Raw genomic sequence first — 24,808 nt, 5'->3', positions numbered from 1 at the left:
CGGCTAAGCATTCCTCAACGAAGCAAGTGCGAGGCACGGTGCACAGGTTATAAATAACCGTTTCTAGCTGCCAGCTGCTGTTTGGGTTTGGAAAGGGAAAGAGGATCTTAGCATGACTTGTTTATCTCAGGTAATTTGGCAGTAAACCAGGCCCTGGGAATTCTGGTTACAGCGAAAATTCAAAGGAAGAGTGACAGGGATATTGTTTCAGGCTTTCAGCAGAAGGAATGGAACTTTGGGCTCGGAACCAGCTGGGAGGCGCATGTCGGCAGTGAAGGGAGAGGTGTGCGGCAGAGCCAGTGTGCACCTGGTGTTCCAACAGCCCTGCCCCCTGTCCAGCAGACTTCTGTTCTTTTCATGGGATGGCCTTAAGGAGGTTAAGGAGGTGCCCTCAGAAGAGGCCCAGGGCATCCAGGTTTTGTTTCATAAATACAGTTATTCCCGGAGTTGTGGGGAAGAGGGGTAAGCCGCTGCTTCCAACACCTGCGTCCCATATTGGAGGGCCTGATTCAAGTCCCAGCTAGTCTACTTCCTATCCAGCTTCCTGCTAATGCATCCTGGGAGGCAGCAGGTGGTGGGCCAAGTACTTGGGCCCCTGCCTTCTACAAGGGAGACCCAGATGGAGTTCCTGGCTGCTGGCTTGGCCTGTCCCGGCCCTGGCTGTTGTGGACATTTGGGGAGTGAACCAGCGGATGGAAGATCTAAGATTTTTTTTTTATTATTATTTTTATTTTTTTATTTTTTGACAGGCAGAGTGGACAGTGAGAGAGAGACAGAGAGAAAGGTCTTCCTTTGCCGTTGGTTCACCCTCCAATGGCCGTCGCGGCCGGCGCACTGCAGCCGGTGCACCGTGCTGATCCGATGGCAGGAGCCAGGTACTTATCCTGGTCTCCCATGGGGTGCAGGGCCCAAGGACCTGGGCCATCCTCCACTGTACTTCCTGGCCACAGCAGAGAGGTGGCCTGGAAGAGGGGCAACCAGGACAGAATCCGGTGCCCTGACCGGGACTAGAACCCAGTGTGCCGGCGCAGCAGGTGGAGGATTAGCCTAGTGAGCCGTGGTGCCGGCCCTAAGATTGTTTTTGTCCATCTGACTTCTTCATTGTGCCTAGATGAAAATAAAACAAATAAACATAAAAAAATAGTTATTTCCTATTATCCACGGGGGACTGGTGCTAAGGCTTCCCTCTTCCCTATGCCACAATTCAAGGATTGCCAAGTGCCTTATATACCCTGGTGCTGTGTTAGCAGACGACCTATACACATCTTCTCCTACGCTTTAAATTACCTGCAGGCAACTTCCATTACCTCCTACGTGTAGATGCTGTGTGAATGGTGGTTAATACCAAGACTAGAAAGGCTGCATGTTCAGTACAGATGTAGTTTTCATCTGCATATTTTAGCATTTATTTTCATTTAATTTAGGAAGCAGAGAGACAGACAGATATAGATTGTTCATCCGCTGGTTCACTCCCCAAATGCCAGGCCGAAGCCAGGAGCCAGGAACTCCAGCCTGGTTTGCCACGTGGGTGGTAGAGAACCCAAGTATTCGGGCCGTCATCTGCTGCCTTCCAGGGTGTACATTAGCAGGAAGCTGGATCAGTAGCTGCAGCCAAGACTGAAACCTGTCAATCCAGTGTGGGAGGTGAGCATCTTAACTGCTATGCCAAGCATCAGCCCCATCAGTATTTTCAGCCCAAGGTTCCTTAAATCAGTGGATGCAGAACCTGCAGATATCAAGGGCCGGCTGTCATGGTTTTGAAAAGTGGGATATTTTCTAGTCTTTTGTCTTAATTGCCTACTAGATTGAAAATGAGAAGCCTATTTGTTGAGCTTTAAATTTTTTTTTTAATTACTTGTCCACGTTAAACACGAGAAACCTCTGCTAACGTTGGGACACAGTGGGTTAAGCCGCCAACTGTGGTGCTGACATCCCATATGGTCCACAGTTCAAGTCCCAATTGCTCCACTTCCTGTCTAGCTCCCTACTAATGTCCCGGGGAAGCAGGAGAAGATGGCCAAGTGCTTGAGCCCCTGCCATTCACACATGAGATCCAGGTGGAGTTCCAGGCTTCTGGCTTCAGTCTGATCCAGCCTGGCTATTGTGGACATTTGGGTAGTGAAGCAACAGATGGAAGATCCCTCTCTTCCTTTCTATCTCTCCCTTTCTCTCTCTGTCACTCTGCCATTTAAATAAATAATTATCTAAGTAAATAACATTAGAAGCTTTCTCAGAAGACTGGATTTACAGTTTCTTTAGAAAAATTGAGTTCAGCAAGACCAAGTCTGTTCTGTCTGGGGAAGCTGGCAGCTGAAACTAACCAATTATTCCCTGGATAGGGTGGGCAGCTGCCTCCTCTCCAGGCGGTCCTGTTCCCACCTGCTACTTCCCTCTGTCTGGCAGCTGCACACGTTTGAGTCTCGGTAAGTGCCAGAATCTTAGTTTCAGGGAGCATGCAGGAAGTTGGGCTGGAGCTGAGGACGTGCTAGGGTGCGGGTAGAAATGACAGTGGGTCCAGGGGTGCTTTTGTTCATGAACTTGGTGTGCACACAGGAAGCAGGGTGTAGTGAGTGTCCTGAGCACAGGGTAAGCCCGTGTTCTTCCCGTTCCTTGCTCTGTGACCTTGAGCAAGTTGCTTTGCCTCTCCGAGCCTTGTGGCTTTGTTGTTGCCACAAACAGGTAGGAAAGCCCAGGCTCTGTGACCCAGGAAAGGACCGACAGTGGCAGGTACACACGAAGCAATCATCAGACCTGACCCAGGCGAAATCACGATTTCCAGAGAGCCCATTTGGACAGACCTTGCCCTTTGTCTTTGTTCCTTTTTTCCTTTTTCATCTCTTCCAGCCATTTTGTAAGAACATGACCCTCACCAGTAGCCGATTGGCTTAGCGAAGAAACGGTTGTTTCAATTTCCAGAAACTGTATTTTGCCATCATTTTGTTCTTATCTCTCACACATTATAGATTGATCTCTTAAAAGAAGGCAATTTGTCCTCCAAAAATAAGGTTTTCTCTTTTGGGCAAGCTGCAGTGTCCTGGGGTTCAGAGAAGCCACTCCATTTCCCTGTCCAGGCTGCCCACCGCTCTGGGTGGGCACCTCTTATTATCTTTTTTTTTTAAATTGAGTTCAGCTGTATTTAGAGTTTTTCATCACTGTAACAGAACACCTGGGCATGCTAACTTTATAGAGAAAAGAGGTTTAGTTAGGTCACAGTTTTGGTGGTCTAAGCAGCACGGTGCAGGCTCTGGTGAGGACACCCACCCTTCATGCCGCCCTTTGGCAAATTTTAGAGGCAGGTGTGTGTAGGTGAATCATGCGGTGAGGGAGGAATTAGGAGCCTACATGGGGCTGGGAACACCAGCCAGAATTCCATGAGAAACACCTGAACCCCTTTTTATAGCACACTCCCAGCTGCCCTAAGGATTTTCTACTAGGCTCCAGCTCCCAAAGATCCACACCGTCATCCAATGCTGCCACCCTGGGAACCATGAACTTGGGGAGGGGAGGATGCTCAAACCTTATCCAAACTATAGCATCAGCTTTTGGATGTGTAATATTTTAAGTTTGAGGTTATGGAATAGGAAATAGATCCAAATAAATCATTCAAAAATTTAAATAATATTAAAGTCTACATGGAGAAGTCGCTCCCCGGGTAATTGTTTATACAAATAAAATCAATACGAGTATATATTCTTCCTCACCCGGTTTCTTGGAAAAGAGGTCGCATGCCCCATATACTTTCTGGCCCCCTCTTTTCTTCATTTAAAACAAGGCCACCTCTTAAGGATTTGTATGTAGTAGACTATAAGGAGCTTGCTTGGTTTTTCTTCCAGCTTCACGAGCTCCCGTGCCATTGTGTGGATTCACCATATTTCTTCAGCAGTTCCCTACCGATGGATTTCTGTTTTTTCCGTCTTTGCTATTGCAAATTATGCTGCCGTGAACACCTTGTGCATATGCGTCCTCCCTGTTTGTGGAGGTGTTTCTTCACAGCACATTCCTGGTAGCGATTTAGCTGGCTCAAAGGGAAAATGCATTTGTGCTTTTGACAGTGTTGCCAAGATACCCTCCACAGGGTTGGGCCATTTTGTGCTCCACCAGACCTTGCCAAGAATATACTGGCAAATCTCTGGATTTTTACCAATCCGTCTAGGTGAGAGAAAGCAGCCCCTCCATGGGATGTGTGTCATGTAAATTACATTTCATAGATACATCAGATGAGTGCAGCAGGAGCCCTCCGATGTGGCCATCAAAAGGACTAAGTTGCCTCGCGTTTTAGTAACCCAGTGGCAGCATTGTCACCCCACTGGAGAGAAGCATGTTCTTTCTGACCGGGAGGTTCCAGCCTGGGCTTTCTTTGCCTATAGGATTTCCTCTGAGCCGCCTTTGTTCTCCCAAGTCCAGCCTTTGCTGCCACGGCAGAGCGTTTACCCCGAATAGTGGGAGCCAGTGTGTGATGTCAAGCCTGCCTCCCCACATTTGGCTTTGCAGGCACCTTGCTGTCTTCTAGGGCTCCTCAGGGCACCATCTGGCTGGAAGGGAACCCCAACTCCACTGGGGAGTCATTTTCCTCAAACCCCTTTATTAGTTGCTCAGGGAATCAAAGCACAGTCAAAAGGTGCAGCACAGCAGAGTCCCTTCACACGGGCTGCCTCTCCCCGCGGACTGTTGAGACTGTCTTCGTTCTTGCACTGGTCTCAGGACCAGGCTGAGGGAGTCTAGTCTGTGGTGGTTCGCAGTGCAGGCTCGGGCAGAATTGCCCAGATGGAAAGCGAAGCTCCTCCACTCGCCAGCCGTGGGACACTGGGCAGGTGTCCTGAGCTCTTTGGATCTCACAGTGTGCCTCTGACAAGTGGAATAAGAAGAGTGCCTGTTTCACAGGGTAGCTGTGGGGAGTCAATGAGTTGATGTATTGCTCAGCCTGGAGCCTGGTGCCTGGCCCACTGTAGATCCTGACTAGAAGTGAGCTCCCATGGTGATGGTGATGGCGGTGGTGGCCATGACAAGGCTAACATAATGATGGTAATGATGGCAGTTAGCCGCATGCTGAGCCCTGAATCTGCATTTCTGTGACCTTCTACCAGCAGTTCAATCACTGGCCCTCAGCTTGGTTCTCTCCCTCTTTGCTTTGTAACCATGAGAATGGAGCCGCAGCCCATGGGCCACATCTGGTTTGCTGCTTGGTCTTATAAGTGAAGTTGTATGCTTTTGGGCTATGGTGGCAGAGCTGAGGAGTTGCATCAGAGACCTTCTATCCTTACAGCCTTCGCAGTCAAGAGCATTTTCTATCCAGTCCTTACGGAATTAGTTTGCTGAGCCCTGGTCTAAAGGAGTGGTGGTAAAGACGCAGGAGATGATGTCTCTGCATAGGTGCTGGCCACATAGTAGGTGCCCAGTGTGTTGAAGCTGCATCCGCCAGGCATTTAACTTCCGTGAACTTGGTGCTGGGCCCTTGCCTGCACCCTCATCACTCTCTTCCCACCCGAAGAGGAAAGATGGAGTAGTTACAGTATGAATAGTTTAATTAAGAATACCATAAAATTATGCTTTGCATATGTATTTCTATCATGTACTATACATTTCCATATGCACCAGAATTACATATGCACATTCATCCACAGCAATGGCTATAAAAAGCTGTATCCCGAAGGCTGTACTTTGCGGGAGGTGAAGGCTCTTTTTCAAAGGTAATTTTGACACTGATTTTTCCCTCTCCTGATGACTTCTGAAAGTCCTCCGAGGACGATGTGACTCCCCTCTAAATGGAAGCAGTGCTTATTACCTGTATCTACAGCAAAGTAAAACTGAAGCATCACAGCCTTGGGACCATTGAAAGGAAATTCTGAGTGCAGATAAAACCCTTCTAAAACCGTACGTGGGAGAATAGGATTATATTTACAAAGATTCCGTGCAGTCACTTTATTTTGTTCGTTCTCTTTTCCTGCAGGCACACATCTATTCTAGAAAGTGTAGTACGCACGTATCATTTACATTCGATCTTATTTATTGCTTCCCAGCCCAAGCAGGCAGGTCACCTTGCAAAATGCAGAGGAACACCCCTTAATTTTGCAAGCGGCATATATTGATATTAATGTCACCTTCTTCCACTTCCCTGCCTGAGTTGTTGTGAGAATAAATGAGATAGAAGGTAGGAAGATACTCAGAGAAGCTAAGTGCAACAGACAGGCATAGTAGAACCTGGATGCAGCGTCTAGCTACCTGGAGCAGAGAGGCTCAGGAGTGCGGGGACTGGGCCAACCTGTCTTCCAGGGCGGTTAGGTAACAAATGCTCATAATTAGAGCAAATTATCTTCATTGGAAAGTAAGCGAATTATTTTCCAATTTCATGAGTAAAGAAGCTTCTAATGAACTCCAGTGGAGAGATTTGCGTTCAAATTTCAGTAGTTAAGCTCTGTGTTCTTTGTAGTAATATTTTGTTTTATGGACCACCTTAATTTTTTTTTTTTACTGTTCTTTATTGGTGTAATAGAATTTTAGAGATGAAAAGCAAACCTGAAGATGATTCAGCCCAACCCTCATTTGAAAAAGAAAATAGGAGGAATCTGTGGCCCTACAAGATCCTGTGACTCATCCAGGGTCCCACAGGGAGTAGTCAGCTGCGTCCAGCACTGTATCCCTTGGAGCTGGTGTGATCAGGAAAGCAAGGGCCTTGGCCAGACTGCAGGCGTGGCCGCGTTCTTGCCTGGACTGGCTGTGTCCTTCCCACTCTCTGCCCTTGCTCTGGGCCCTGCTGGTGTCTTCTTGCCCCTCAGCACTGCTGGAACTCTCTGGGCTATCAGCCACCCTGGCCTCCAGCCCACTTTGTCTCTGCCAGCTCAGGCCTATCTCGGGCTCCTGGCTCTGCACTGTATGGCCTATATATGGCTAGCCTGAGGACCCCCTCGGAATCCTGGGGCTGACAGCCAGAGCAGGTGTAGCCAGGGGGTTCTGGGAGCTGGCCATACTAGCTCCTGCCCATGAGCAGCAGGCGTTGGTAGATGATGATCAAATACAACTACTAGATCTTCTGGGCCCTAAATCCTGGCCTCTTTTTTTTTTTTAATTTATTTATTTCTGGTGTGTGTATGTGTGTGTGTGTGTACTTAATTGATGGACTGTGTTTTAGAACTTTCAGCAAAATGGAACAGAATGTACAGAGAGCCCCCATGTACACCGTCCCCATATACAAACTCCCCCAGCACCGTGGCATGTCCTCCTGGGCTCTTTTCTCCCCAGATCCTAGGCTCTTTGTCTTAAGAAAAAAGAAAATGCATACAGAGAGAAAATAGTTTTCAGTGGGTGCTGTGAGACACAAAGGCAGGCATGCCATCCATTTCCGATGACTCCGTTCTGTGCCAGCATCCTGGCCTTCTCTGCTAGTCTGCCTCGAGGCGGGAGGCCAGTGGCTGCTCACAGCATCAAAATTCCCCACACATACAGGGAGAGCCTGCCCTGCCTCTGTCTCTGTCTCTCTCTCTCTCTCTCTCTCTCTCTCTCTCTGTCTCTCAGAACCAAGTCCAAATTCCTGGGCTGGGATTCTGATCAGCTGCATTTGGGTCAGGTTTGGAGTGTGGGCTCACACACAGGGATAGCTGCCCAGGAGACCCCATCCTGTTTCTAGGGAGGCAAGGTGAGAGAAGAGGTCTGTTTACATTGTCACTAGGAGCTGAGCAGATAACCCAATAGGTGTCTACCACACCATCATACTGTTTACCTCATGCTTTCTAAATTCTCCAGCTGCATCTTTTCTGAATCTTTTTTTAAGGTTTATTTATTTATTTGAAAGAGAGAGAGAGAGAAGGAGAGACAGAGAGAGATCTTGCATTCACTGGTTCACTCCCCAAATGGCCTCAATGGCCAAGGCTGTTCCAGGCCAAAACCAAGAGCCAGGAGCTTCATGTGTGCCTCCCATATGGGTGCAGGGACCTGAGGACTTGGACCATCTTCTGCTGCTTTCCTAGGCGCATTAGCAGGGAGCTGGAGGGGAAGTGGAGCAGCCAGGACTCAAACCAACATCCATATGACATGCCAGCACTGCAGGTGGCAGCTTTAATTGCTATGCCACAATGCTGGCCGCTTTTGAATCCTTTTCTAATTCGGCTCCAGAGTTTGGCCATTTCTAGAAGCCCATCCTTGGGTCTCTTGGAGAACGCTCATCCCTTGAGCTTGGTCATAGGCCATGACTCCGCCTTGCCCCTCACTCATATGTAGCCTCCTGTAAGTGACCACATCCAGAGATGAACATCTGCCCTGGGTCTTGGTCCCTACCTCTTGACTCTCATTAAGATGTCTCTGCCTTCTGAGTGTGCTGACCCAGCGGGACACATGGTGTGGCAGTTTGGGAGATGCACTGCTGACAAGCAAGTGATTCTTGTGTTGTATTTTAAAACCAAGGCTGGCCATCAATTTTCCACCCAGGAATCCTATTTATAATGGACCCCTCCGTAACAGTTGGGAAAACTGCATTGGGAACAGCCTATTTAAACATGATGATATCTGGCCATTGAATTTATGCTCACTACCTTCAAATGTTAGTCTTCTGAGTTTTCTGAGAAAGGCAACAATTGTCTCAGAAATTGCCCATTATGCAGACTGCCAGTGATGACCACTCATTTCCGCCCGTGCCAGCACGGAGGCGGGGCAGCGCCTCGGTACGCACTCATCAAAGGTTATGTGTATGCACACGGTGGAAGGCATTTTTGTGGAAGGCGTTTTGTGTAATTCCAAACAATTTAATAAAAACGTAATTCAGCTGGGAAAACTACAGTCCATGGGCCCTTTCCGAGTGCAGATGATGTTCCAGATTAAAGGGCTGCAGGTTGGTTCATTATAGTCGAATCACATGAGTGTGTGAATTACCACTTTCCCTGCTGATGGCCCATTTCCAGAGTGTGCCATTTCCCCATTATAATAATAGGCTGCATTTTCTTAAAATCATTTGATTATGATTGGTCTCGTCTATTCAGTTTGCAAATAAAAAGCTTTCATGATCATAAACTAACGGTGGCTGCACAGTCTTCATCTCTGGTTCTGCTTTTGAACCGCTACAGGTCAGAGCCTGCGAAAGGCTGAGAGAGGCCGGTCCTGCTCCCGGGAGAAAAAGGAGGTAACTGAGTCCCTGGTGAGGGCTGGTGGGCGGCACCCCGTTTGAAAGCACCCAGGGGAGCAGGGTGGTGAGCAGATATTCCTGGGTCTCCTGCTTGTCTCTTGAGCCGCGAGTTGGAATCCCAGACCTGATGGTAGTAGATAGCTTACCAATCCAGTGTCGCTTGTCCTAACAATCTCTTACTGAGTGTCTCAGTTAGCTTCGCCTCTGTGAGAAACCACTCCCAATTTTTAGTGACTTAAAACAACAGCCGCGGAACATGGCTTCCAGTTCTGTGCGTCAGCACTTTGGGTTTCCCTGGCTGGTCCTCCTGGAAGTCTGGCTCTGCAGAGCTCAGCTGCAGCTCACCCATGCACATGCACTTGACCGACTGAGTGTCAGTTGGGGTGCCTCCGTGCCCCTGCACGTGTTCTCTCATCCTGCAGCAAGCTGGCCAGGGGTGGCCACATGGCTGTGTTTCAGAGGTGCACTGAGGGCGACAGCCGCTTCTGAGGCCCAGGCCCCTGGCTGGCACAGTGTCACCTCCGGCTGCTTGGCTAAGCTTCACGTCGCAAGGTCAGCCCTGATGCAAAGGCTGGGGAAGCAGGCCTCCCCTCCTGATGGGAAAGAGGGCAGAATGTAGTGCCACTCTTAACCTTGCCCGCTGAGTACACCTGCTCCGGGCCAGGCACCCTGGGGACGGGAACTAAGGGCTGGAGTTGGAAGAGAGGTGTAGCGGAATGGTTAGAAGTCAGCATGAGAAGTGCCATCACAGAAGGAAGCAGAAATCTGGGCACTGCACCCTGCCAGCAATGTCAAGCAAGGCTGTACAGAAACAGGGATGTGTAGGCTGCCCCTCAAAGGGGAGTTTTCCAGGCCAAGGAAACAGTGGGGTCAAAGTCAGATGCCACTGAGCTGAGTGTTAAGAGCCAGGACCCACAGGTTGTTGAAGTGCCTTTTTTTTTTTTTTTTTTTTTTTTGTAAAGATTTATTTATTTGAAAGGCAGAGTTACAGAGAGGCAGAAAAAGAGAGAGAGAGAGAGGTCTTCCATCTGCTGGTTCACTCCCCAGATGGCTGCAATGGCTGAAGCTGTGCTTATCTGAAGCCAGGAGCCAGGAGTTTCCTCCAGGTCTCCCACATGGGTGCAGGGGCCCAAGGACTTGGGCCATCTTGCACTACTTTCTCAGGCCATAAGCAGAGAGCTGGGTTGGAAGTGGAGCAGCCAGGACTCGAACCAGTGCCCATATGGGATGCCAGCGCTGCAGGCGGTGGCTTCACCCACTATGCCACAGCGCCGTCCCCAAAGGGCCCTCTCAACAAGTCCCAGGCTATGGGGGGGGGGCAGAATTTGAGCCTTGGTGCCCCATCATAAATGTCCACCAGACCTGAAATTCATCCACATCCACATACCGACGTTTTCACTGTGCACTGACTTCGTCCCAGTGATTGACAAGGCAAAGGTGGCAGCAAGACTTGTTCCTTCTCTTTCCATCTCTTGGTTCCACTTTCCTCGCCGTTAGCTCCCAGGCAGCTCTGGGGAGGGACCTTGAGGTTGGACTGTGAAGTGCCTGGAACCCTTGGCAGTTACTCTCACCCTCCTATTGTCTCCTTTCTTGACTGTAGCCAGAACAGCCAATGCAGGTTGAGGGCAGGGAGATCACTTTGGAACTTTGATGCGGCTGGAAAGATCTAAATGGTGGTCCAAGTGGACAATCCAGAGGCTGGGCCAGAGTAGACTCTCCCAGTCCCTTGTGGGAAGGTCGGCCTTCCTGGAGGCAGAAGCAGGTGCCTGACTTCTTGCAAAGTCCTTCCCGGGGACTCGTGGGCTGAGAAGCTAGCGTAGGGGTGAACATAGGCCAGAGGCACAGAGCAGCCCCCAAGCCAGAGCGAATCGCGCAGGCATGCCTAGGCCTTGGGCCCTAGAACAGCAGCGGCCTGTTCATCTGCATCCAGAAATTTGCTGGGACACCAAGAAGCAGGGCAGCAGGGTGCTGCACTGAGGTGCTTTTTCTTCTCCCCCAACCCGGGATATCTCATCCCCCCCCCCCCACCCCGTAACAGGCCTCCCCTAATTGCTGCTATCCTCATGCTGGTCGCCAGAGAGCATTTCACATCAGTTTTCTTCTGAAAAGTGCTCAAAGTAAGGGAAAACAGGGAGGCTGCTTGTAACTCTACCCAGGTCTAACCTTGGAAGGTACTTAAAGCGGTTTCAAGCACTCTGGAAAAGAGGATGCACTCGCTCTGTCTCTTAATGGGGCTTTTGCTGGGTTAGAGAAACAAAAGAGAAAAGCCAGTAGCGAGCTGCCAGCCCTCTCAGCCGAGAGATGGTTGCAGGCCTTTGCCACCTGCACCTCCCCTCTCGTTTTGGCATCTGGGCTTTTTGGCACGTCAAGCCTTCTGCAGGATGCCAGGTATAGATCAAGCTGTGTCACATAAAAAGCAAGGGAGGAGGCAGACTGTCTCTCCCAGAGAGGGTTGGAACAGCCAGCCGGGGACATGCCACGCCTTGTGTTTCCTGGGAGATGAGGTTCTGTGGGCTGGGCCAGCCCATTCTCTGGCAGGTGAGTGTGCTGGTTCTACCCTGGGGCAGGATTGGGTGCTTCTCTGCAGGGCTGAGGCCTGACCCACAGTGCAAGGAGGGTGGGAGTCTGCTCTAAAGACCTTGCCGGGGGCTCAGCATCGTAGTGCAGTGGGTGAAGCCACTCCTTGGGACAACAGCATCCCATATTGGAGCGCCAGTTCGAGTCCCAGCTGCTCTGTTTCTGCTCCAGCTCCCTGCTAATGTGCCTGGCAAAGCAGCAGAGGATGAGCCAAGTGTTTGGGCCCCTGCCACCCACATGGGAGACCTGAATGGAGTTCTAGGCTCCTGGCTCTGGCCTAGCCCAGCTCTGGCTGTTGTGGCCATTTGGGGACTGAACCAGCAGCCAGAAAATATTTTCCTCTCTCTGTCACTCTATGTTTCAAATAAATAAAAAGAGAAGAGACATGGGGGCCGGCGCCATGGCGCAGTAGGTTAATCCTCCACCTGTGGCACCGGCATACCATATGGGCGCCAGTTCTAGTCCCGTCTGCTCCTCTTCCAATCCAGTTCTCTACTATGGCCTGGGAAAGCAGCAGAAGATGGCCCAAGTGCTTGGGCCCCTGCACCTGAGTGGGAGACCGGGAAGAAGCTCCTGGCTCCTGGCTTCGGATTAGCGCAGCTCCAGCCGTTGCGGCCATTTAGGGAGTGAGCAGTGGGAGAAAGGCCTTTCTCTCTGTCTCTTCCTCTCACTATCTGTAACTCTACATCTCAAATAAATGAATAAAATCTTAAAAAAAAAAAAAAAAAGAAGAGAAACAAGAAAAGAGAAAGACTTTGCCAGATCAAATTCAGCCCGAGGATTTGTTTCTAACCTGTATCTTATATAATCCTATTATTTTTTAAAACTAGATGTTTGTATTTAAATGTTGGGAGATTTGCATAAAGCTGCATACTTCTGGCTTGTTTGGAAAATAGGGGGTTGCCACACTGAGTCCTTATTCCCATATGGCCACATGGATAATGACTGTCATTCGTAAGGCTACCCTCTTTAAACTTTGTTTTAAAATTCACTTTATTTGAAAGGCAGAGAGTCATGGAGAGCTTCTGTCTACTGGTTCACTCCCTGAATTGCCCACAAAAGCCAGGGCTGGGCCAGGCCATGGTCAGGAGTCTGGAACTCAATCTGGGTCTTCCACTTGGGTGGCAGAGTCACACTTACTTGAGCTGTCATCTGCTATCTCCCAAGGGACACATTAACAGGAAAATGGGTGGGAAATGGAGCCAGGACTTGAAGCAGGCACTCTGATGTGGGATGTGGGCATCCTAAGTGGCATCTTAACTACATCAAACACCTGCCCCTGGCTGCCCCCCGTAGATGGGGCGGGTTCCCCTTCCTGCCCTGTGGCACATGCCTGCTTGGTAGGAAACAGGCATACAGTGAGGAGGCCTGTGCTGCAGTCACAAGCTCATGTTGGAATTCCACAGTGGCATTGCCTGTTCCAGTGGCCAGGCCTCTTTGCAAGGCAGCCAAGTCCAAATCTCCGGGGCTGTAACTCGGGCAGCAGGGTTTTTTAATCCCTTCCAAGTGGTTCCAAAAGTGCACATGCAACCAGTGCTTTTCCATGTATTAAGTAGCCCTGGCTCTTGGTCAGCTGTTGACCATACACGCCCTACCTGGCCCCAGGGGTGCCCCCCTGCCTCTTCCCTCTCAGATGCCAGTAGGCACAAATCAAAGAAAGATCAGGGAAAACCCCAGGTAGTGCCAGAGGAGGGAGGGAAGACTTCCTGGAAGAGGTGGATTGAATTGAGGCAATGGGGGAGTTATAGCCCTTGCTGAAAAGTGGAGCTCTGATGGTTGGTTGGCGTGGAGTCCGCAGGTACTTCCAGCTCAGCTGCTTAAAATATTCTCCGCCTCATCTCTTAGCAAGTATTCATGGTTCCTGCCTGTGGAGATTATATAGTGTTTATGGTCCTCGCTCATGAATTATTAATGATTTTGAAATTGTGGTCATTGTAGTTTGCTCAAAAATCATTAGGAAGTAAATTTATCATACAGTGTTTTTAGGAAAAGAGAGAGAGAGGAGAGAGAGCGGGAAAGAAAAAAAATGAAATCACGGAGGAGGAAGAAATCTTATTCATTGTCTAGTTCATCCCGCCAGCATCCATGCTGGTGCGCAGGCAGCAGTGGTGCTCACGGACAGGGGACAGCGGGCTGCACAGGCCACAGAGGCCCCTGCGACTCTGAATTACCTGACATAGAGCATCTAGCACTTAGCAGAGAACAGCAGGCACTTCCCAGGCACCATTGCATATCCCAGAGGGGTGCCTCCCTACCCCCCCCCCCCCGCCCCCTGCTCCAGGTGCACTTCAGGCTGAACATAGCCCCTCCACTCACTGGCTGTGTGTCCCCAGGCAAGTGGGCCAAGCAGGCCAGCTCCAGGGCCGCCATTCTTAACCACTCCGAGCGGTGATTGCCTGTCATCTTGCACAGTTGATTGGAAATTCCCAAAAATGCTGTGGACAGCCAACTCTTCTACAAAATTATTAACCTCACCCACTTAGGAGAGGTTAAGGCTTCCCCTTGCCTGCGTGCACAGGTGTGTACACACACACACACACACACCCCCCTCACAGACTCCCCGCTTTTAGCAGACTTGGTACAAGACTAGGAACTCCTTTCATTTTTCCCAAGCAAAGGAGTTGGGGGTCTCAGGACCTTCACAGAGGTTGGGGACCAGGACCAAGGTGTTCTCTGGGGATCAGGTTGTGTGGACAGCCGTGTCTGTCCCTGCCAAGCGCCCCCATGAACAAACCTGGGCGCTGCTCTGAGTCTCTGCACCTTGTTGCCATCTTGACGCTCTTCTCTGAGTGGGGCCAGTTCCTCTCTGGAAGCCCAGCTCCGAGGCCGGAGAGTCTGGTCAGAAGGATCTGGGGGCGTGCAGTGCCTCAGCCCTAGTTCTTCTCTGTGGTCAGTTTCTGTGTCCTTCCAGACATACTGCACAGCTCTGCAACTGTACAGAGCATGTAGTCTGTCTCCTGTGCCCACCCATTCACACCCTCCCCTGCTCACCACCATGTGGCGTGTGGCACACGTTGTTTTGTTCCTGGACACGCCTTGGAGAGCACTCCCTGGTGGGCCATGTGGGCAGATCTCCTTCTCTCCATGGCTGCATAGCACTCCCTTGTGCATGTACAGGAACATGCTCCTTTATTTGGAACCAAGCAGATTTAATTTTCAGAAAGTAGCCTTGTCCCAGAAGGACCTGGAGAAGCACTTTATGATCAAATACACTAACGCAGGGGCTGGCGTTGTGGTGCAGTGGCCTGAGCTCTTGCTTGGGATGCCCACATTCCACATTGGGGTGCCTGTTTCAGGTCCTGGCTACTCAGCTTTCAATCCAGCTTCCTGCTAATACACACCCTGGGAGGCAGTAGGCAATGGCTCAAGTAGTTGGGTCCCTGTCAGCTCTGTGGGAGACCCAGATGGAGTTCTGGATTCCTGGCTTCGGCCTGTGAGTCCGCAGATGGAAGAGCAGACTGGGGAGTGAATCAGCAGATAGAAGAGCACACATTCTTTCTCTCTCTGTGTTTCTTTCTCATTGCCTTTCAAGGAGATAAAAAATAAACATCAAATACACTAAGATATTTACAGCAAAATATGAATATTCACACTAAATGAGAGAAATAAAGGCTACCCAAGTGCAATGTCATGTCAGTTCAGATCAGACTTTGTACTAAACAATTGCATAAATGTATTACTGGTTCCCGCTTAATGACCATCTAAGCTGTTAATGGTCTTTTGCTACTATGAGTATACTTTAAAGAATATTCTAAAGCAGATATCTTTGTGCATTTGCAGGAATAGCCAAAGGTTAAGTTCTTAAAAGTGGAATTATTGGATCAAAGGTTATGGGCTGGATTTAAACAGATGTTTCCAGTGCATCTCCTAATGATGCATAAGAGGGGGCAGAGTTTTGTTCCAGGCTACCCCACGAAGAGCTGGCCAGATTCAAGTCCAACTGACCATGGCAGCCGTCCCCACCTGGGAGCCATTCAGCAGCCACCGATACAGTTCCCTAGTCCCCTCGTCTCCAGGAGGGTGGGAGGAGCGCGGCGCCCTCAGGGGCCTGCCCAGTACACTTGGGTCCTGGGAGTCTTCTCAGGTGCTCCCAGCACCTGTCTTGGCTGATGGCAGGAGGCCCTAAGCCTGGCGACTCTTGGTGTACGTTTCGGACTTCACTATCCAGCGAGCCAACCAGACTTCTGACTTCTCCCTCCTCTTTCTTCCTTTTCCTCAGTTGCGTTCTCAGGGTTCTCGCAACTTCAGCCTTCTGAGGAGTCAGGAGCTGCCCTTTCCGAATTTGCAGATCTCAAGTGCTTTGTTTAACACATTTTTTTTTTTTTAAGAAAATGCATGCTGATGAGGCTGTATTACAAGAGCCTGCTATGACAGTTGACATTCCAAAATCTGTGCTTTTCCCAGAATTAGTTCATATTTCTAGGCAGCAAAGAACCAACTCCACTTTAGATCCAGTTGCCAAATGCTTTCCCAGTCGCAAAAGCATCATTGTTAGTCTTCCTGCTTTTGCGGGTCTTGATCTCTGGCTTTGAGAGCTCCGAGAGCAGGGCCACTGGTGACACTGACAGCTTCTGATTTATGCGGGGTGGATCAGTCCCACAGAAGGTTAAAAGCTGTGGAGCAGAGTATTGGAGCCTGTGGACCTTGGAACTAAACAGCCTGGACTCAGGCAAGTGAGTTACACTCCGTGTGACGCTACTTCACCCCGCTAAAAGGGAGAGATAGCATAGAACCTGCATCACAGGGTTGTGGAAAGGGTTCAGGGAATTCCCATGTGTTGTGGCCAGCCTTGTGGCACAGTGGGTTATGATACCAGCATCTCATATCAGAGCACTGGTTCTTACCCCAGCTGCTACACATCCAACCCAGCTCCCTGGGAAAGCAGCAAAACATGGCTCAAACATGTGAAGTGCTTCAAACAATGCTAAGAGGCAGGCATGTGCCACAGTGTTAAGACCACTTGAGATGCATGTGTACCATATCAGAGGGCCTGGTGACAGACCTGGCTCCTCCAGTTCCAGCTTCCTGCTACTGCACACCCTGAGAGGCAGCAGGTGTTTGCTCAAGTAGTTGAGTCCAGTGTGAGAGATCCAGATGCAGTTTCTGGCTCCTGGCTTTGGCCTGGCCAAATGCATTTAGGGAATGAACCAGTGGATGGAAGATCTCTCTCTCTCTCTCTGTTGGTTTCTCTTCATCTCTATGCCTTTCAAATAAAATGAAAAAAAAATTTTTTTTAAATTTAGAACAGTGGCTATTATAAAAAAGATGAGTTTATTTTGGTACCAAATATGTATTTTAATATATATTAATTATTTGAAAGACAGAGTGACAGAGAGAGAGAGAGAGAGAGAGAGAGAGAGATCTTTGATCCACCAGTTCATTCCCCAAATGACGGCAACAGCTGGGACTGGGCCAGGCTGAAGCCAGGCTCCAGGAACTCCAGGCTGCTCTCCCACGTGAGTGGCAGGCACTAAAGCACTTGAGCCATCATCTGCTTTCTTCCAGGCGCCCTAGCAGGGAGGTGGATCAGAAGCCGAGTAGCCAGGTCTCTCACTGGCACTCCAGTATGGGACGTGGTTGTCACAGGGAGTGGATCCACCTGCTGCCCCACAACGCCCACATCATGATGCCAAATACTTAGAAATCTGTGTTTACAGGGAGGTCTTCAGAAAGTTCATGCAACCTGTGGATCAGGAATAAACAGCGTGTAGATTTCAAAATGTGGGGGGGCTAAAGCAGACTTAGCTTTTCATTCCGTTTTCCCTGAACGTTGTGAAGTACCCTTGTGCTGGGAGCTAGTAGCCTGCTTACTAATCCCTTCAAAGTCCGAGGGGGAGGAGCAGTCTTAGCGCAGGATGAGGCCTGGGCGGGCGGGCTCGCCTGCCCCTTCCTCTGTCTGAAGAATGGCCCGCTTTCATTGCTGTTCCCTTGCCTCTGAATCCGCGGCCCAGATGTAATCCGGGTGGGAGCTGCAGGTGTGTCTGCAAACGTGGTGCCCAGAGCCCAGGGTTAACAATGGCCAGGCCTAGCCGCGTGCCTCGGAAAGCAAGGAGAATCAATTTCTGATAAAATGCCAGGAAGGAGATTGACACGTCTAAAACCTTCCTGGTATCAGCTTAGCTTCCTGCACGAGATTAAACTCTAGGAAAAAAAAAAAATCAGAGAGCTGCAGTTTGCGGCTGGAAAGAGAGAATGTTGACAGCTTCCCCTTCCCGAGTCTGCTGTGGATAAGCCGCGTGCCCTTCAACGTAGCATCATCAAACTTGCCTCTATCCTGAGATCTTGGGCCTGAAATTGCCTTTAAAATGTCTCCTTTTGCTTCCTCCCTCCTCGCCAAAAAACACTCTGGGGAAGAAATTCGAAACAAGAATAGAAAAGAGAACTGTGCAAAGAGAAGGCGACTCCTGCAGGTTCGACCCGCCCTGTGAGAACCGTCCCTTAGGGTGGGGTGGGGTGGCTCTGGGGGAGCAGGGCCAGGGCCACAGCAGTGCCACGGCATGTGGCCTCCAGTCCAGACTGCAGCCTCCCCCCGATGGCCCTCCTCTTCTCTAATGAGAGCCAGTGGTTCTGTGGTGTTGACTCTGCGGAGAGTCACAGGCCACATCTCTCGGACTCTGCTCAGCAGACAGAAGCCTCCCTCGCAGCAGCTGCAGCCAGAAAGGGGAGATTTGTGGCCTTACCTAACTGAAAATGCAGGGGCGGACAACATCAGGCGTGGCTGGATCCAGGTGCTGTGACCCAGTTCCTCTGGACTTTGCCTTCTTCTCCCCCAGCCTGTTCCTTGTCGGCGGCATGGTGACTGCCAGCAGCCCCAGGCTTACCCCACAGAGGCCAGATAGTGTAGAGGGACGAGCTGCATGGCCCAAGAAGGAATCCCACCTCATCACTTCCCCCCAAAGCATCCCTCCCACTGAGCCTCAGTCCCTTCAAATACAGAATGGGGGTAGTGCCAGCCCCCGCCTCACTGGGGTGTCAGAGGTGCTTAGAAAACGTGCCTGGCACATCGAAAACCCCCTCTTCCCTCTCTCCTTCCTGTCATTGGTGTCATCCTCTCAACAGCTGCTGCAGCATGAGAGCTCTGGGCCAGGGCAGCTGTTGAGGCAAGCCTGTGAATTGAGACGCACTAGCTAGTGTCTGGCTGCACAGCCTCCTGGGGAGAAAGGGCGGCTGGGGTCAGTCTCGCGGTAAGCACACGGTACCGGAGGGTGCTTTCCCAAGGGAGCAATCAGGAGCCCTGTTGCCAGGAGAAGGGAAGATGGATCGTGGGCAGGCAAAAAGCAACAGCTGTCAGCGTCCTGGCTGCTCTGCAGTGGGAGCGGTGCACCTGCCAGATGGCCGGTGGTTAAAAATGGCTTTCACATCCATTGTCTCCCTCACTTCTCGTGGTCCCCTGGTGAGGTAAGCCGCGTTAGCCGCATCTTGCAAGGGAGGCCATCTAGGCTCAGTGCAGGGAGGTGCCTGCCTCGGTTGACACAGCCAGTGCCAGGCAGAGCTGGTTCCGTGGATGCTGGCAAAATGGCAGGAGCGGATCGCTTTTGGAGGGCGGCAGCAGAACCTTAGGCAAGTTCCTTAACCAGTTGGGGCTCAGGCTTTTTTTTTTTTTTTTTTTTTTTTTACTTTTGAAAGAGATCAATCTTTTATCTGCCAGTTTGCTAGTTCACTCCCCAAATGCCCACAACAGCCAGGGCTGGGCCAGGCCAAAAACCAGGAGCCCCAGTGCTCACTTTGGTAGCCCATGTACTAAAATTGGAACCATGCAGAGAGGATTAGCATGCCTCTGCGCAAGGATGACACGCAAACTCATGAAGCAGTCCATATTTTTCTGACAATATACTCTTCTTTCCTGCAAAAAAAAGAAAAGGAATGAAGAGGGGGAAATAGCAGGACTCTAGGGGTCCTAGTAATGTTTTGTTTTTAATTTGGGTGTTGGTTATGAGTGTGAACAGGGGACAAAAAACTCATCTGTATACTTCCATGCATTTCTTTTGCATGTATACTGCATTTCAGTAAAATGCTTTTAAAAAAAAGCCAGGAGCCCAGAACTCAATCTGGGTCTCCCATGTGGGTGGCAGGGGTCCAAGCTTTTGAGCCATCATCACCTGCTGCCTCCCATGGTGTACATTAGCAGGAAGCTGGAATTGGGGGAGCAGAGCCCCAACCCGACCCTAGGCACTCTGGTATGGAGTGAGAGCATCCCAAATGGTATTTTGTCTGCTGTGCCCAATATGTGCTCTAGTTACTGTGTCTGTACAGTGGTGCATGGCAGTGCTTCCTCCCCAAGGTGTGTGAGGACCCCATGAGGAAGAGAAGAGGGAGTTAAACACAGGAAGCCTAGCCTTGCTTGGGACGCTGGTTGGCTGTCCTCTTGCCAGGAGACTGCCGAGGCTCCTAACCAGACAGGAGGATCTTGCATGCCTGGGACTACAGGGTCGGGCAGGGACTAGGCAGGCAGGGGCAGCAATGGTGGGATAATGGAAGCAGGCATGGTCTGGTGCTCACCGTCCCCAACTCAGAGCACTTAACAAGACCTGGATCCTAACTGGAGGCCACTAAAGAGACTGAATGTCACCTCCCCACCTGCACTGAATAATTCAAACAAAACCCATGAAGTAAGGGTAGTGAGGTTTAACAAAGTTCTGGGCTGCTTTTACTAGATAACTGCTTCAACTTTTTTTATTTTAATATATAAAAACAACTCAGAAAATGTTCTGGGAAGTAGGGGTACGGATGGGCATTTGGCGCAGCACTTAAGATGCCTCTTGGGATGCCCGCATGCCATATCCGAGTCCCAGTTTGAATCCCAGTCCTGCTTTTAATTCCAGCTTCCTGCTAATGAGCACCCTGGGAGGCAGCAGGTGTTGGTTCAAGTACTTGGGACCCTGCCACGAACACAGGAGACCCAGGTTGAGTTCTTGGCCCCTGGCTCTGGCCTGGCCCAGCCCTGGCTGTCATGGGCATGTGGGGACTGAACCAGTAGATGGAAGATCTTTCTCTCTGTCTCTGTTTCTGCCTCCTGACTTTTCAAATGAATAAAAATAACTAAATCTTAAAATAAATATCCTTTGGGCCACCCATGCTTTGTTTTTGCTCTGGGAGGTGACTGGGTACATAAGAGGTAGAATGGCAGAGTGGGCCAGGACAGGACCAGGGTCTGGGTTAGGTGGCCTATGTTTGCTTACTTTCCAGTGTTATTTTTATTAATTTATTGATATATAATTTATGTACAATAAAATGGACAATCCTAAGCGTATACTTCTAGGAATTTTTATAGATAAGCACCTCTGTGTTAGCACTGTCCACATAAAAAAATAGAATATTTCTTTTAAAAAAAAATTATTTATTTTATTTGAAAGACAGAGTTACAGAGAGGCAGAGGCAGAGAAAGAGAGGTCTTCCCTCTGCTGATTCACTCTCCAGATGGCCACAACTGCCAGAGCTGTGTCAATCCAAAGCCAGATGCCAGGAGCTTCTTCCAGGTCTCCCATGTGGGTGCAGGGGGCCAAGGGGTTAGGCCATCTTCTGCTTTCCCAGGCCATAGCAGAGAGCTGGATCGGAAGTGGAGCAGCCAAGACTTGAATTGGCGCCCTTATGGGATGCTGGCACTGCAGGCAGTGGCTTTACCCACTATGCCACAGTGCCAGCCCCTAGAATATTTCTTGCACCTCAGGGGTCTTCTGTATGTCTCTCCCAGTTAATATACCTCTTCAAAGGTAACCACTGTCTTTTATTTTTAAGATTTACTTATTTATTTGAAAGGCAGAGTTACAGAGAGGCAGAGGCAGAAAGAGACAGGGAGAGAGGTCTTACATCTGCTGATTTCACTCCCTAAATGGCCACAATGGCTGGAGCTGGACCAACCCAAAGCCGGGAGCCAGGAGCTTCTTCCAAGTCTTGCATGTGGGTGCAGGGGCCCAAGGACTTGGGCCATCTTCTACTGCTTTCCCAGGCCATAGCAGAGAGCTGGGTCAGAAGTGGAGCAGCCAAGACTTGAATTGGTGCCCATATGGGGTGCTGGCACTGCAGGCGGTGCTTCACCTGCTTTGCCACAGCGCCAGCCCCAGTAACCACTATCTTGACTCAGGTTGCTATAAATGGAATCACAGAGTAAGTACTTTTTGTGTCTTTCTTCTGCTAAATGTATCTTGAGATTCATTCACATTTTTAAATGCATCAGCAGTTTCTTCTTAGACCTGCAGTTCTTAGAAACATTAAATTGCAAATTAATTCAAGTTCATTGTCATTATTAAGTTTTCACATTTGCACATGTAAATAACCTCTCCCCTTCAAATTCTGCTCAGTCTCCTTCCTCTCCATAGAAATAACTTTTGTTACCAACTAGATGTTCATCCTTTTAGAGGTTTTTCTAGTCTTGCATCTCCATTCATTGTTTCAGTTAGGAGTCCAAGTATCAGAAAACCCAACCAATAATGGCCTAAACCAAGGGTCAGCAAGGTTTGTCTGTAAAGGACCAGATAGTAAATAGTTGAACATTTGCAAGGTACCCACTGTGCCTCACAGGCACTCAACTCCACCACTGAGCGTGAAAGCAGCCAGAGACACTATGCGAATGAGTGGGCATGGCAGTGTCCCACTGACACTTTCTTACAAAGGAGGCAGCTGGCCAGATTTGCCTGTACCCGTCATTTGCTGACCCTTGCCATAAAAATAGGGGTTGATTGGGCTCCTACTGCAAGAAACCTGGAAATAGCCTCATGAAGAAAGCAATTTACATTTCTACCAAAAATATTCGAGGAAGCCTGTCATCTAAAACCTTGCCCACAGTGAATATGGACATCGGACATCATTCCCACTTTTTGTCAGTCCTCTTTGCGTTTACTCCTGCATTTTGGGTAAATGCCTACACCTTGTCTTCCAGAGCACTGATTTTCTCTCTATTTGTTTCTATTCAGTGTCTTTTGCTTTGTTTGTTTGTTTAATGATTAAATCTTTTATTTGTGACTTCTAATTCATCCTTTTCTGTAGTGGGCTCCTCCTGCTTCGTGGTCATGATGTCCTCTCTCACCCATTTGATCATACGTGATGTATTTTAAATGCCTCCACTTGCATTGTTACCTGTTGTGTGGTTGTTAGTTTTTACAAAGGTTGACTATTCTATATCCCAATTGCTTGGGTCCAGAAGTGTTTCAGATTTCAAGGATTTTTGATTTTGGAATATTTGCATAGACTTGACTGTTTAAGTGTATCTAATCTTAAAGCCTTGTTTTATAAAGATTTATTTGAAAGGCAGAGTTACATAGAGAGAGGAGGTGACAGAGAGAGAGAGAGAGAGAGAGAGAGATCTTATACCTTCTGGTTCACTCCAAATGGCCACAACAGAGTAAAGAGAGAGAGAGAGAATCTTCCATCTGCTGGTTCATTCACCAGGTCAAATCCAGGAGCCTGTGGCTCCATTTGGATCTCCCATGTGGCTGACAGAGGCCCAAGCTCCTGGACCATCTTCTGTTGCTTTCCCAGGCACATTAGCAAGGAGCTGGACTTGAATCAGTTCTCTAATATGGGATGCCGGTGTCGCAGGTGGTGGATTTACACTGGCTCCCAAATCTAAGCATCTTCGGTGCCCATGTGATGCTTAAAAAGTTTCAGCTTCTGGAATATTGTAGATTTGGGATTTCTGGTTAGGGCTGCTCAACCTGTATTTGTTAAATTGGGCCCTGTCTTCCATGGTGTTAGTTTCCCTGGACCACCTGGAGCTCCGTGGACATGTGCTCTTGTGTGTACTGTGACTTCCTGTTGCCTTGCCTGTGGATAGATTGTGTGCCGAGGACAGAACTTGGTAAAGAAGAGTGATGCCAGCCGTCCATCTTTGGAGCTTGCTGTCTTCCTGTTCCCCTGGCCACGGCCTGCCTTTCTGTCTCACAGCACCACACTCAGAGCTCCAAGGGCTGGATGGACCTTAAAGAGCTACCCGCTAGTATGCCCATGAGTTTTCAGCGAATCTCTTTGACCTTCAGGCTGGACCTTGTCTCCCTGGGGAATGTGCTGTCTCCCTCCTGCCTTTGTAGCAGTCCTACCTGGCTTCTGCTTCAGCCTGTGTTTCTTTTCATTAGTCCAGTCCTGTCTGCCGGCTATTTCCCAGGGCTTCTGCAGCAGTTTTCACCGGCTGGTGACACCACTCTTTATTTTCTGTGCTGTCATAGATGTTAAATGGTGTCATTTCTGGGCACTCGGGTAGGAGAGGCTGAGGGGTGTCCTTGCTCTTGGTCTTCCCAGCTCAACTTGTTCTCAAGGGGACTTCTTGATAGAGTTTTCACCTTCCCGTCACCTTCATCTGGACAAGTTCATTCATCTCCAAAAATACACTGTCTGAGGACCAAACAGAATATTCCAGCTGTGAACCGCTGAGCGCAGAATGCAGGGATGAAGGGCACATCCTAATGAGCATCGAGTTCACATTCTGTGCTCTCTCGGTCCGGTCTCCTCACCTCCCTGAGCCTCGCCAGCCTCACCTGTCAAGTGGGGAGCACGGTGATAACGCCCACATCACAGGGCTAGTGAGGGGGTCGCCCGGAACAGTGGCTGTCAGGTGTTCAGTGCAGGGCCCGGCACACAGTAGGTGCTCAAGCATGTCTGTGCCCTTCTTCTCTCTCAGTGTGAGCAAGTAGTTGTGTTGGTAGGAGTTTCTGGCAGCCACACCAGCCTGTTAGCTCACACTGAGCAAGCCCAGAAACTGCAAGCCCCATCTTGCGTATCATGAACCTTTCCCATCTATCCACCCCTCCCAGCAGCTCCCCTTGTACGGAACCTTTATCTTGGCAGTGACACATTTTACTAAGCTGTTCTCACTCCGTCTCCAGCCTGTAGAAGTTGATCTGAACTCAGGTTCCATCACCCAGTTTTTCCCATGTGTTTCTCACCTGAATATCATCCACAGACTTAATAAACAACCTTCCACAGCCAGACCCAGCCATTGATAAAATTACAGTGTGGTGTAGGACCAAGGACAGGGCCCCTTGGTATGCCCCCCCCTTCCCGGGAGGACTAATTTAGATGCCCGGGCGAAGTGATTCATCTGTCCCGTTCCTGTAATAGCGTGTCCTTGTGGCTTGCTTATCGTAATAATATTAGAGACCATGTATTGGTTGTTATTTACCAAGGCCAGAC

The 24,808-nt window shown here is 49.6% G+C and overlaps 1 protein-coding gene and 1 non-coding gene across 10 annotated transcripts in view; both read left to right on the top strand.

Annotated features, from left to right (window-relative positions):
* KATNIP (katanin interacting protein) overlaps positions 1-24,808 on the top strand; it is a 185,029-nt gene that overhangs the window by 12,771 nt on the left and 147,450 nt on the right. For 8 of the 9 annotated variants that reach the window (XM_089320844.1, XM_089320843.1, XM_051847546.3 and 5 more), the window contains exon 2: positions 9,051-9,106. The exons of the other annotated variant lie outside the window; for it this stretch is intronic. In XM_089320844.1, the coding sequence (XP_089176970.1) occupies positions 9,051-9,106 (56 nt within the window). The remainder of the gene's footprint in view (positions 1-9,050; positions 9,107-24,808) is intronic. 9 annotated transcript variants of the gene reach the window in all.
* Positions 19,403-19,508, top strand: LOC127491506 (U6 spliceosomal RNA). The gene has a single exon (XR_007920226.3). It is a non-coding gene; the product is annotated as a U6 spliceosomal RNA (small nuclear RNA).

The sequence above is a fragment of the Oryctolagus cuniculus genome, chromosome 19 (assembly GCF_051225735.1).
Source record: "Oryctolagus cuniculus isolate XC-2025 breed Fujian yellow rabbit chromosome 19, ASM5122573v1, whole genome shotgun sequence".
Lineage (NCBI taxonomy): Eukaryota > Metazoa > Chordata > Mammalia > Lagomorpha > Leporidae > Oryctolagus > Oryctolagus cuniculus.
The sequence above is the reverse complement of the archived record's forward strand: the minus strand, read 5'-3'. Positions and strand labels throughout refer to the sequence as shown.